Below are 13837 nucleotides of genomic sequence, written 5' to 3'. Positions count from 1 at the left end.
TAATTTATCAAGATGTGCAGACTGTATAAAATATTTTACTGTTCAAAGGTGCTGAAGTAAATAAAGTGCATAGAAAGAGTAATGGCAGGGTATGTTATTACAGAATGTACTGTGTATTTATATTATAATGCAATTTTGCAATGGGGCATTGGTGTTACGTCCAACCAGGACGCGCTAGATCTGTCACCCACAGATTTCACACAAATGCAAATGAACAAATAAGAAAACAGGGATGGAACCAAAATATGGGAAACACTGTTCCTATATAATCAAACACAGGGAAGGACCCTGTCTGCATGCAGGGTGATCTCCCCAATAAGGACAGCCCTGACTGCATGCCTCGTCCCCTAGTTGACCCAATATGGGAATGGGAAATAACCCAAGAAAACTAAAAACTAGAAGTGAAAACAAGTGCAGAACTTAGCTTGAGTTGCAGCAGGTAACTGAATGATCCAGGACCAAGGCTCTGAGTGCTAGCTCAGCCAGAGACTGAAAATCAACCGCAGTTCAGCTCAGTATCAGGCCAGGTAAAATAGCCCTAGTAATTACCCACAGATGCGACTACGCATGTGACACCTAATACTACACCCACTGAGCCAAGAAATGTAGAAACCTCTTCATAACCAGCACCAAACTTCTCAGCAAGGCAGCAATTCCAGAACTGCCACAACAATTGGCTTAAAGGAATTATCCACTATTTGTTGTTAGTGTCTACCAAGTTAGTAAAAGAGGTCTCCTAGTTGAGATCTTTCTGATTTAGGTTAAGCTAAGTATGACCATTATGACACTAATGTTGAGCAAACCGACCCAGCAGAACTCAACTTTTATGGCTTTTAGACAATGTTATACACCAGTTTTATGGGATATTTGTGAACTTCTGGTTTAGTTTGAACTAATTTAGACTGAATGAAATTTGTTTGCAAACCAGATTTTTCAAAAGTTTGCTTATGACTAGTGACCACATTTAAAATAATCCATCTCCCCTCATTTAAATGGGGGCTATAGAATGCTGCATTGTAAAATGAGCATTTACAGTGAATGGTCACTTTATTAGTGACACCCATCTAGTAAAACGGTGAATCTCCTTTGGCCTTCAGAACCACACTTATTCATTGTGACTTAAATTCCACTAAGTGTTAATGTCTTTCTGCAGGAATTTTGGACATGAGGTGCACCAAGAAAACATTATTCCACCTCCATTGCTTGTGTCAAATTCAGTGGATGCGGAAAACCTCTTCCAAGCCATAGTCTTCTAGAACATCACAGTACAATGCAGTAACAGAAAACACACCATACTTAGAGAAAACCAATGCCAAAGGTTGGCTGAAATGGTTGAAATCACACAACCTCTAGAATCTGGACTAGTAGAAATGTGTTCCAAGGAGTTTCGAATCACAGTTCCCCGTCTGATAGAGAATAAGACAAACCAGTCTAGGAAAGATCTGACAGATGGTGCTAAAACACGTCCACAATGAGTAGTGCCAACTAATGTTAGGAAATAGAGAAGTAGTGGTAATTTGCTGGCTTTCGATGCCCTTAAAGAGAAATATTCCTACTTTGTAGTGGCTGTTTGGGAAAGGTCTTTGACTATTTCAGCAGGTGCACCAGCTGAGGTTCATAAAAAGTTTTGCTCATGGTTATGGAATTAGATATTCAACTAGGCACAGAATGATGTTCAGGTGTCAAAACTTTTGGCCAGTGCCAAACTATAGGAGGTGCAGAAATAGTAGCCAAACCAACTCAACAGCTCCCCGGCTCCATATTTTTCATGGAGGGGGGGAAGGATATCATACTGCGTCACTGTTTTGGCTATGCACAGAATAATCAGACTCAGAAAATAAACCTATGAAACCTTTGCCTATTCAAAACACACCTAGCAGACAGTGCCTCCAGCTAATACACTTCCCTTACTGCTGTATATACATTTTTTAGAACAATGGTAGCGGATACAAGTTCCAGCAACTTACATATATCATAATGTAGAAAAGTATAGATGATGAAATGGAAATTAATAAATGTCCAACATGGCTTGGGGGGAAATACCTTGCTTATAGCCCATAAAAGTAGAGTCAAAGCATTGTCAATGGAAACCTAATCCGCTGTGTTTGTAGTGGGTAACAATTTACTGATCTGCACTGATTCTACTTTATGATTCATTGCATTGTTTGCGCACGCCTCACTGCCTTTGTATACAAATCACCTGTTGGTGTTTCTCAATGGAGCTGGCAGGTATGTGTCTCAAGGAGCTATATACAACAAACAATACAAAAGGTGGGATACAATATATCATTTCACTCTGCAAGGATTGATAGATGGAAGTTTGCGGCAAGCGCTGTTCTCGGACGAAGCTTTCATGCACAAATTAATCAAAGTGTCACTGTTCACAACTACGTGGTTGCAGCTCTCTGTGTAAGGTGGTTTTTATTACTACAAGTGGCTGATTTCATCAAATATTCACCACTATGTACCATACTTAAGACGAGTTCCCATGCACCATTGGTATCCAGTCAGTTCTTTTATGCCTGAGCTGGACACAGCCAATGTCACTTTGCTGCCCTTTTTGTGTTTCTGTCTGGTGTCTATAGTGGTAGTGAAAAAAAAGTGGATTGCGGGATATATGGGTATCTAGTCTTTGGGAAGTAACACATGGGGCATGCACTAATACGCTTGATGCTATGAGACGTATTAGTTTGGACTATGCAAACTCCGCGCTAGTGCACACGAGTTAAAAAAAAAAAGCAGGAAGATAGGTCCTGCCCTATCTTTCTTACACACAGTATTAACCATTTCCAATCCACTGTCTGATGTCTAAAGACATTCTGATTGAAGGCTGTACAGTTTCCGATGTTGGAAGATGTCTGGCAGGGTACTCTTACTCTATATTACTGTCTGCTCTGTTGTCGGGGGGCCTCTCCAGCATGTCCAATACTGCAATACTGGCTCTATAATGGCAGAAACAGAAACCCCCCTAGGAAACCCTGAATCCAAAATTGGATTGCAAAGGGTTAAGTACATGCAAGTAAGATAGGGCAAGTTCTCTCTTTTCTCGTGCGTAGTATTAATGGGCGAGAGTACTGATAGTGGAGAAGGAACCACTGAAATCAGTGGTTTTGTTTCATCTTGTTATGCAGCAGTTATTTTTCTGGCCGCCTAACGGTACTAAAACCCGCGGAAAGTGATTGACTGGAGGAGAATCCACCAGTCGTTCAGTTTTCAGCATGCCTAAAATCCTGAAAGATGATCGTTCAGTGTAAACAGCAGCCGTTCAGTACTGAGCAGCCACTGCTTACAGTGAATGGAGATGGGCAGGGGACAGCGGGAGAAAGCACTCCATCATTTGCCCGACACTCATTACGTGTAAAAGGGCCTCTTTTTTTTCCCAAAAACTTTAATTTTTGTAATACTGAAACATTTCTGTTTCTTAAGGCTTAACAACAATGAGTTAAGAGTTTTTTTTTTTTTTTTAATTTAAAGTCTATGGATATCTTTGTGGGGCTTTTTTTCCACTTAAGCGCATGTATTTTGGGTTGACAATCATTTTTGAAGTAGGGTTTAATTAAAAATTTTGCACCATTTATCTTCTGCAGATTCTAATAGCTGCACTGTATTTAGACACTGCAGTCTAGTGGACCTTTTACATGGGACGAGTTGTTGGCAAACGATGCCCGTCACTCGTCCCTGTGCTGTTCCCTCAAAAGTGAATGACTGCTGTTTACACTGAATGACACCTTATTCAGTATTCGCCATGCAGGAACTAAATGACTGAAGAATTATTGTTCAGTCACTGCACACGTTTACACGTGATGATTATCGTTCAGAATTGTTCAGATTCCCATGCTTCCGCAGGAATCTGAACAATAATCTTCCCGTGTAAAAGGGCCATTAGGGTACTTTTACACTGACTGACAGTCATTTGTGCAATCACTCAAAAGAGCGATTACGGATGAAACATGGGACCCGACAGGGCAAGTGGGCAGTAATCACCCACTTGCTGGACTCCCTTGATTTTCAGCTCACCTAAAAACCAACTGTTGGCCCATGTATCTAGAGCACTGATTACTTATTAACATTGGAGAACTCCCTAGAGATGACTTCCACTCCCAAGAAATCCTATGGGTGTCCATATACCTTTAATAGTTATGGGCCCTTCAATCAACTGGTGGTCGGGGTACCAGGAGTCAGACAACCATTAACCTAATGTTGATGGCTTCTCTTATGGAGAGACTATCAATATTAAAGTCCCTGAAATTCCCTAAACCATTTTAAAGGTTTTTCCTCATGATTTATAGCATATCTATAGGAAAACTAGAGATGAGCGAACGTACTCGTCCGAGCTTGATATTCGTGCGAATATTAGGGTGTTCGGGATGCTCGTTACTCTTAACGAGCACCACGCGGTGTTCGGGTTACTTTCACTTTCCTCTCTGAGACGTTAGCGCGCTTTTCTGGCCAATTGAAAGACAGGGAAGGCATTACAACTTCCCCCTGCAACGTTTAAGCCCTATACCACCCCCCTGCTGTGAGTGGCTGGGGAGATAAGGTGTCACCCGAGAATTGAAATCTGCCCTTCCCGCGGCTCGCTACGGATGTATTCTGACATTAGTTCAGGGAAAGTGGTATCGTGTTGGAGCTGCTATAGGGAGAGTGTTAGGTGTATTGTAGGCTTCAAGAACCCCAACGGTCCTTCTAAAGGCCATAAATCGTCTCTATATGCGCTCAGTGGGGCCGGCGGCAGCAGCGCCGACCCCATTGAGAACATATAGAAGACAAATCCTTCTTTTCTGCCACAGCTGTAACAGCTGTAGCAGAGAAGAACGATGTTTGCCCATTGAATTCAATGGAACCAGCAATACAGCAGGTTCCACTGAATGCAATGGGCTGCCGGCGATCGCAGGATGAATGGTCGGGAAGGGGTTAAATATATAACCCCTTCCCTGCAATTCATCCAGAAATGTGATACACTAAAAATATATACCGGCGTATAAGGCGACGGGGCGTATAAGACGACCCCCCAACTGTCACCTTATACGCCGGTAATACAGTGGAGCAAAGAATAAAAATCATTACTTACTTCTTCAGACGATCTGCGCCGCTCCTGTAGACTGTCACTCCTTCCTGGTGTTCTGCGGTGCTCCTGCAGGCTCTTGCTCCCTCCTGGTTCCCGGCAGAGCATTGCTTTCTCTACGAAAGGCTTTAAATCCACGCCTCCAGAAACACACGTGCCTTCAGCCAATCACAGCCAATGACAGTGATGTCATTGAATTGCTGTGATTGGCTGTGTTTCTGGAGGCGGGGATTTCAAGCCTTTCATAGAGAAAGCTTTAGTCCGTGGACCAGGAAGGAGTGACAGTCTGCAGGAGCGGCGCAGAACGTCAGAAGAAGTAAGTAATGATTTTTATTCTTTGCTCCACTGTATTGCCGGCGTATAAGGTGACAGTTGGGGGGTTGTCTTATACGCCCCATCGCCTTATACGCCGGTATATATTTTTAGTGTATCACATTTCTGGATGAATTGCAGGGAAGGGGTTATATATTTGCCGCTATTGTGGCTTAATAGTGGGACCTGTGAACTTGAGATGCAGCCCAACATATAGCCCCTCGCCTGCCCTATCCGTTTCTGTGTCGTTCCCATCACTTTCTTGAATTGCCCAGATTTTCACACATGAAAACCTTAGCGAGCATCGGCGAAATACAAAAATGCTCCGGTCGCCCATTGACTTCAATGGGGTTCGTTACTCGAAACGAACCCTCGAGCATTGCGAAAATTTCGTGCCGAGTAACGAGCACCCGAGCATTTTGGTGTTCGCTCATCTCTAAGGAAAACCCATTTAAGGCACCAAGAAAACCTGTAAAAATGCTTAAAGGGGTTGTCTCGCACCAGCAAGTGGGGTTATACACTTCTGTATGGCCATATTAATGCACTTTGTAATGTACATCGTGCATTAAATATGAGCCATACAGAAGTTATTCACTTACCTGCTCCGTTGCTAGCGTCCCCGTCTCCATGACTCCGTCTAATTTCGCTGGCTTCTTGCTTTTTTAGACGCGCTTGCGCTGTGCGGTCTTCTGCCTGGTGAATGAGGCCGCTCGTGCCGGAGAGCTGGTCACCGCGTTGTCATCGTAGCTCCGCCTCCGTCACGTGGTGCCGATCAGCCAATGAGGTGGCTGTATCGGCAGTGGAACGCGGAAGACAGAAGAAGAAACTCCCCGGTGCACCATGGGAGAAGACCCGCGGTGCACCGTGGGAAAAGACCAGCGGCGCCATCTTTAAAAGAAGAAAAGAAGAAGCTGCAGAACGCTGATGCAGGTAAGTGCAATGTGCTTGTTAAAAACTAACACATGCTTTCTTTTTCACAGGGCATAATGCAGGGGTCCATTTAAAAAAAAAAAAAAAACGCTTTCGCCGCGAGACAACCCCTTTAACTGTGTTTTAAAGGTTTTTTTTGAGACTAATATAGTGGTGACTAATAGGTCATCAATATCAGGTCGATGTAGGTCCACCACTCAGGAGCCCTATGATCAGCTGTCTGCATACTAGGCACAGCGCCATACATTTCGTAGTGGCTAAGCCTGGCATAGCAGCTAAGTGCCATTCACTTGAAAAGGACTGAGCTGCTCTCAGGCTATGTGACTGATGCATGTGACATCACAAGCCTGAGAATAGGAGGCAGCGCTCTCATGAGCTCTGCTGCCTCTTCAAACAGCTGTTTGGCAAGGTTGGAGAGCGGCAACCCCCCACCAATCAGATATCAATTACCTATCTAGAGGGTAGGTCACTAATATTAGAGTCACAAAAACCCCCATTAAATATAGGGGCATACTATGCTTTTTACCCTGCAGTTGTCCCCCAAATACTGTTATATTCTTTTTTCATCTTAGATCTGAACTGCAACGTTAGTTGCTAACGGTAAAAATCCAAAAAGTGAAGAAATGATACAGAAAGTATACAGCTATTGCATAACTTTTCATCATACAATGATTTCGCTTTATTTACATAAAACCACTTTTTGTTACAATTACGAAACACTAAATGATACACCGACCAATCAATGGCAATGTCAATAAAGATAATGTCCACTAGAGGGCAGACTTGCAATGGCACAACTTGCCAGGTCTTAAACATCCTGCTAACGCATGCACAAACAATGACTCCCATGCTACTGTTTATTCTTACAGAGTCAGACTTATCACATACTTTCTCAGAAAATGCACCAGCCTTACATGAAACCAATAAAGAATTCTGGCATTATAACTAAATCAATGCTGCTGCTTCAAATCAAATTCTACAATCCTGGGTCTATTTTTAAGTTCTGTTTTTCTAAGTCTCTGGCTGACCTTGTCAAATGCTTTTTGCATCCAGCAGGTACTTAGAACTATCTCAGGCACTGATAAGTTAACAGCTTTGGCATGCTCCGATTTTAACGTACAGCTGGATTTAGTCGGCACGTTCCCTAATCACATTTTTCTAGGTTTTTTTACCTACTGAAATCACTCCTACACATTGTCAGATGAAATATTTGTATTCTTCCAACAACTTGCAACATAGCAACAGAGCTAAAGCATACAGGGATTACCTTTAAACAATCTCTCATACACTATCCTATCAAAAGTATTTGGGCACCCCTATCAGTAGAATGGATCATGTCTTATGAACGTGGCACGTGTTCTAAACCACGCTATATAAAATGCCGAACATTGGAGTTCTCAGCTGGAGTTTGTGACGGGAACTACACGCTTTTGGAAATACAGGATATGCCGCTGCACACAAGCCATCCATCATGCCTGATTACAGTGATACAAGGAGCGTCATCATTGGACAGTAGAGCAATAGAGGAACATTCTATTGAGTGATGAATCATGTTATTCCATCTGCAGATCAGATGGATGTACCTTGGTGTGGAAGATGTCTGTGGATCGCCTTTTTGCCTAAGCGTGTTGTGCCAACAGTTAAGTATGGCGGAGGTGGCTTTAAGGTTTGGGGATGTTTTATGTGGCACGGTCTCAGTGCATTGGTTGTAGTGGAAAGAATCATGAACATGGAGGTGTACCCTGACATGCTAGACAATAATGTGCTGCTGACAATGTGACAATACTCTGGGAATGGTCAGCAATGCTTCCAACAAGACAGCTCACCTTGCCACAAATCCAACACTGTTTTACATTGGTACGAGATATTCGAGATGTTCCACGATTGGACTGGCTGCACAGAGTTCCGACCTGAACCCTACTGAACATCTTCGGCATGAACTGGAACATCAAATCAGGAAATATGAACAGCATCCATGTCGACAAACATTTGCAGGATGAATTAAGGGAAATACCAGCTGAAGTGTATCAGACATTAGTAGAAAGTATAGCATTGAGAGTATCCAATGTCATTAGGGTCAAAGGAGGCCACACATAGTATTAACATATGGAAATAAAAACTACTTTTGATTCTTGCTCAGGTATCCAATTACTTTTGGTAGGATACTGTATTTACAGATATACCCTATAGCTAGAGATGACAGTTGAGGTAGTGCCAATGCCAGTACCAAGCACTTTGTTTTGTCCAGAGCATTTTGGTAGCACTGCTCAGTTTTATTCAAATTTTGGAAATTGGTTGAGTTCACCTTCTCTAAGCTTGACTCTTGACTTAGAATAAGGGCTAATGTCCACGGGCGTTTTTTCACCACATATTGCATGCGCATTGCACGCATGTGTGATACATGGTGATTGGAGGCAATGAAAGTCAATGGACTGTCATTCTTCCATGCACACCAGAATGTGGACACAGCATTTACATAGGCAAGAGAAATAAATCGCAGCACGCCCTATTTCTCTGCATATGATACGGAGCCCTTCTATGGGCTTCGTATTGAAAAGCTGCCCCCTGCACAAGCATTGCAAGAGCGGTGAATTTGAAAACAAAAATCTCACTGCACATGTTCATGACGTCAGATTCCTGGACATGCGCAGTGCATACTGAGCCCATACTAAGTCTCTGCCAGCTCTCCGTTTTACACATACGCCCATTAAAATAAGCCCTAAATGTGTTAGTTTATTACACCCCTTCCAAAATGTTGGAAGGGGTGTAAATGTTGGCTTAGGTGTGAAAGGTTGACCAGTTTCTACCAGAACTCTTCAGCTAGAATGACAGATCTCATGACAAATTTCTAAAGGCATTGCACCCTTGGGCTCTGATTATAAAAACCCTACCTGGATTTTTAAATATTTCCCTCCATAGAAATTAAGACCGCAATGTGCAGATGTCCCTAACCACATCTGTTCTGCTCTCCCACACAGAGAGCAGATATAACTACTTTTCTGTTTATTGACCACATTCCCTGCTATTCCTGTATACAGTCAAACCTCTAGTTTAGTTGGTAATCCGTTAGCAATCAGCTAAACTTGAAACCAATGAAACTAGAGGCAATTATTTCCATAGGAATCAAAGTAAATCCAATTAATTTGTTCTAGACATTCCAAAAAAGACACCAAACCACATTTTTATACAGCGTTTAGCACTGCTTTTCAGCGCAGCGCTAAACTCTGTGTAATGCTCCCATTCATTTTAATAGGGCTGTTCACACAAGTGTCAAAGCGCACCTGCGCTTTGACAGCGTTGCATAATCATCACCCATTAAAATGAATGGGCCGCGGTTTTAGCACTTTCGAAAATGCAGCACAACTTGGTACCACATTTTTGGCAGCGCTAAATGCCCTAGCTACACTGCCTGAGAGAAAATAAAATCAATACTCACCTTGCAGATGGCATTGGTGTCTCGGAGGCTGCTCTCCAGACCTCTTTGCAGGCTGCTGGGCACTTGTCAAACCAGAAGAGCATCTTGTTAGTGACAGGGATTAAAATCCCCCGCCTCCAGCAAGAGATTGCTCTGATTGGCTGAGTCGGCTGAGTGATAGCCCACTCAGCCAATCACAGCTAGCGCTAGATGCTCCAATCACAGCCATTCATCCATGAATGGCTGTGATTGGAGCATCCGTGGGCAGCAGTGAGGTCATGTAGCAAAGCTAGAAGCAGGTAGCAAAAGTAGAGGCAAAATTCTGCGTTGAAGAATCGGTGAAACTTGTCTGCAAATTTCTTATGGTGTAATTTCTGAAACTTACAAAGGGGTTATCCCGCCAAAATAAACTAAACTAATAAAAAGAATAAGAGCTAGCTAATTAATGGCTATCCAACCACTGGGTGCCCCACCAATTCCAAGAATAGTGGTCCGGAGCATCCCTGAATAAACAGAGTGGCAGTCGCACATGGTGCAGCATAGCTTCATTTATTTAAATGGGACTTCAGAGATAGCTTAGTTCAAGTACTCGGCTATCTCCAGCAGACCCAATGAAATGATACAGAGGATGGCACTTTTCTATCCAACTTTAAAGACTGACAGAGATGGAAATCATGTGAATTAGAGACCAAAGAGGTCTCTCTATCATGCATTGAACCCTATGATTCCATCTTGGTTCCATCTTCTGCATAGGAGATGAAAACCTGAGATGAAGCCTGTGCTAAATAGAAAAAAGCTATGTGAAAAGGCTCTAACTGTTGCATTTCGGGTCAATTACCAGAAGATCGAATAGGAAACTATTAGCACTTGCACAGTAAAGACTGAATACTTAGGGACCCTCCAGTGGGGAAGGATGCCCTATGTAGTCTGGAACCTATCCTGATAGGTTGGGGAAAAGAAAGCTTGGTGCATGCACTGGCTCCTTTGGAGGCTGGCCAGGCAGATGTGCTCCTTACGGGCAAGAGGACTGCTAGGAAGAGCACAGAGAAGATGCATCACCTGCCACTTGGGGAACTGGATGCCAGCTATGACTCATGGTTGCGACAGGTGAAAGACGCCATCGGCCATGAGCAGCAGTCATTACAAGAACACTACCATTAATTAAACAAGTGCTAGGTGGGAGATAGTACTTCTCCCTGACAATTCTACTCTCTCTCATCATGAAAAAAATAGCTGACTATTCAAACTCCATCACTGGAAACTATTAGCCCTATTTCATACTCTAAGGCCTCATGTCTACGGGGAAAATCAGGCCCGCTACGGATTCTCCATGGAGAATCCGTAGCGGGTCCCTCCTGCCCCGCGGACATGAGCGCTGAAAATAAGAATAAATCAGAATAAACTTACCTCTCGCCCGCTCCGGATCCTTCCTTCGCCGCGGCGTCATCTTCTCTGCGTCGCGTCCGGATCTGCTGTCTTCGGCCCGGCTGATGTGCCCCGCGCATGCGCCGGCCCGAAGAAAAAAGATACGGCCGCGACGGAGAGAAGATGGAGCCGCGGTGAAGGGAAAAACCGGAGCGGGTGAGTAAATTCCGGGGAGCCGTCCCCGTGGGAGACCCGCACGAAAATGGAGCATGGTCCAGATTTTTTCATGCTCCATTTTTTTTAAAATCACTTTTATTGACCATCCGCGGGTATTTATCTACCTGCGGGGGGTCAATGCATCCCTATGGGATGTGAATCCGCGGGCAGGAGAAGAGTTAAAATCCGCTGCAGATTTTAATTCTTCTTTTGCCTGTGGACATGAGGCTTAATGCAAGCAGTGTTAAAGGTGCATATTAATACACATCCCAACCTATGGTGGGACTCACCCATCCTAGTCCTGTAGGCCCAACCATAATAAGACTATAAGGCCCAGCAATGGAGATCCCCATTTGGAAATTAAATTTGAGCAGATTATGGGATTTGGGGGCTTTCCAAAAATAACACATTGGTCCATATTAATGATATGACCTGTGGGTGCAATAATAGTAGACTAGTTGGGCCTCACTTACTTTCAATGATGGCCAAGGCATCCCATTCTTACTTTGCTCACTACCTTTCAGTGACAATGCTGAATATCTACTGGACAGTCTAGATATAAAGTTGTCGCTCTCAGCTAGTGCCAAAACATTTGCTGAAATTATTTGCAACCCAAGATAACTACTGATTGACTCTGAAGATGAATGTAGCTTAATGAAGATCCCCAGAAATTAACTGATCATAAGTATTTTATAGCATATATGTTTCTTCTCTCTTGCCAAAACTAATGTAAATGATCTGGAATTAATGAGTTATCATCTGTGTAAATGACTGGCACATTTCTGAACTAGATAAAGCAAACAACCTTAAGAAATTGATGAGGTCTTACATTCTGTAACTTGACAGCTTTACCTGACTATGTATATGATATTGCAACAGATTTTATGACTCATAATACATCTTTTGACTTCAAGTTCCCAAGTAGTCAGTTTTGGCTTGCTGCCCTCTGATAGATTTCTATACCAATTAGCATGACTGCAGCCAAGAAATTCTCAGAATTAAAGGGGTTGTCTGAGATTTTTTTTTTCAGAAAGAGGTCCCTCATGACAGACAATAATAAAGAATCTTAGGATGCATTCATACATTGTTGATTTGATGCAGATTTTGGTACAAATTTAGTATCCTCAATTTGACTTCAATTGAAAAGGGTGAAATCTGCTGCAGAGCCACACCAAAATCTGCAACAAATCATCGATGTATGAATGCAACCTTATATTCCCCTCTCCCGGGCCCCACATATAGCATACCAATATTTCTGAGGCTGTTATTGGCTGCTGCAGCTTGTGAAGTCCCCTATATAGGCTGCTGCAGCCTAAAAACATGACATCACAGGGGAGACCTGGAGCTATCAGCATGAGGCATATGGCGCTCCAGAAGCAAGGAATATAAGGTTGTTTATTTTCTGCCATAGGTGACCTGGTTTTGAAAAGAAATATATCTCAGACAACCCCTTTAGGTTTAGAAGCTTTAGGCCGCCTGCACACGGGCGGAAATCCCGCGGCGGGATTTCCCGCGGGATTTCCGCCGCTCAAAGCCTGCATGGGAGTGCATTACAATACGCACTCCTATGCAGACGGCCGCGGTTTGGCCGCGCGAAATATCGCGCGGCAAACAAACCACGGCATATCCTATTTTTGTGCGGGGCTCTCAGAGCCTCGCACAGTAACGTCACACACCCGGCCGCCGGCTCCGGTCTGCGCATGCGCTGGCTGCCCAGCAGCCGGCACATGAAAGAGCCGGGGCCGGCGGGCGCGGGTGAGTACGCGCTCGTCTCTGCAGGCGCTCAGGTCAGGTCCCGCGGCGAGAATTCTCGCCGCCGGATCCAACCCGCTCGTCTGCAGGTTAACAAACGAAATCCTATGCAGACGGCCATTGTTTGGCCGCGCAAAATCTCGCGCGGCAAACAAACCGCGGCATGTCCTATTTTTGTGCGGGGCTCGCAGAGCCTCGCACAGAAACGTCACTCACGCAGCCGGCCGCTCCGGTCTGCGCATGCAAGAGCCGGGGCCGCCGGGCGCGGGTGAGTACGCGCTCATCCCTGCAGGCGCTCGGGTCGGGTCCCGCGGCGAGAATTCTCGCCACCGGATTCGACCCGCTCGTCTGCAGGCGGCCTTAAGGTTTATTTTTAAGTGCTTTTTTTAAGGCCATGCTCACATGGGTGAACCAGATTCCACATGCGGGAAGCCTTTGTACCTTATTTTGCTGTATTGCAGATGACCGTGCGTGGTGTCTCGCTGAGAGGGGTCAAAGATGATAAGTGCTCTCTAGAGATGAGCGAGCACCAAAATGCTCGGGTGCTCGTTACTCGGGACGAAATTTTCGCGATGCTCGAGGGTACGTTTCGAATAACGAACCCCATTGAAGTCAATGGGCGACCCGAGCATTTTTGTATATCGCCGATGCTCGCTAAGGTTTCCATTTGTGAAAATCTGGGCAATTCAAGAAAGTGATGGGAACGACACAGCAACAGATAGGGCAGGCGAGGGGCTACATGTTGGGCTGCATCTCAAGTTCCCAGGTCCCACTATTAAGCC

At 44.3% G+C, this 13837-nt stretch overlaps 1 protein-coding gene across 1 annotated transcript in view; it reads right to left on the bottom strand.

The window, feature by feature from the left end:
* Positions 1–11169, bottom strand: part of LOC136626643 (olfactory receptor 5AR1-like) — a 57073-nt gene extending 45904 nt beyond the window's left edge. Inside the window, exons 1-3 of the mRNA XM_066601663.1 lie at positions 11130–11169; positions 9744–9805; positions 8134–8247 (exon numbers count right to left, since the gene is read on the bottom strand). Of these exons, the coding sequence (XP_066457760.1) occupies positions 8134–8247; positions 9744–9805; positions 11130–11169 (216 nt within the window). The remainder of the gene's footprint in view (positions 1–8133; positions 8248–9743; positions 9806–11129) is intronic.
* Between the last annotated feature and the right edge of the window lie 2668 nt (positions 11170–13837).

This window comes from Eleutherodactylus coqui, chromosome 4 (assembly GCF_035609145.1).
Source record: "Eleutherodactylus coqui strain aEleCoq1 chromosome 4, aEleCoq1.hap1, whole genome shotgun sequence".
In the NCBI taxonomy this organism is placed as follows: Eukaryota; Metazoa; Chordata; class Amphibia; order Anura; family Eleutherodactylidae; genus Eleutherodactylus; species Eleutherodactylus coqui.
This window is presented reverse-complemented; position numbering and strand designations above follow the sequence as displayed.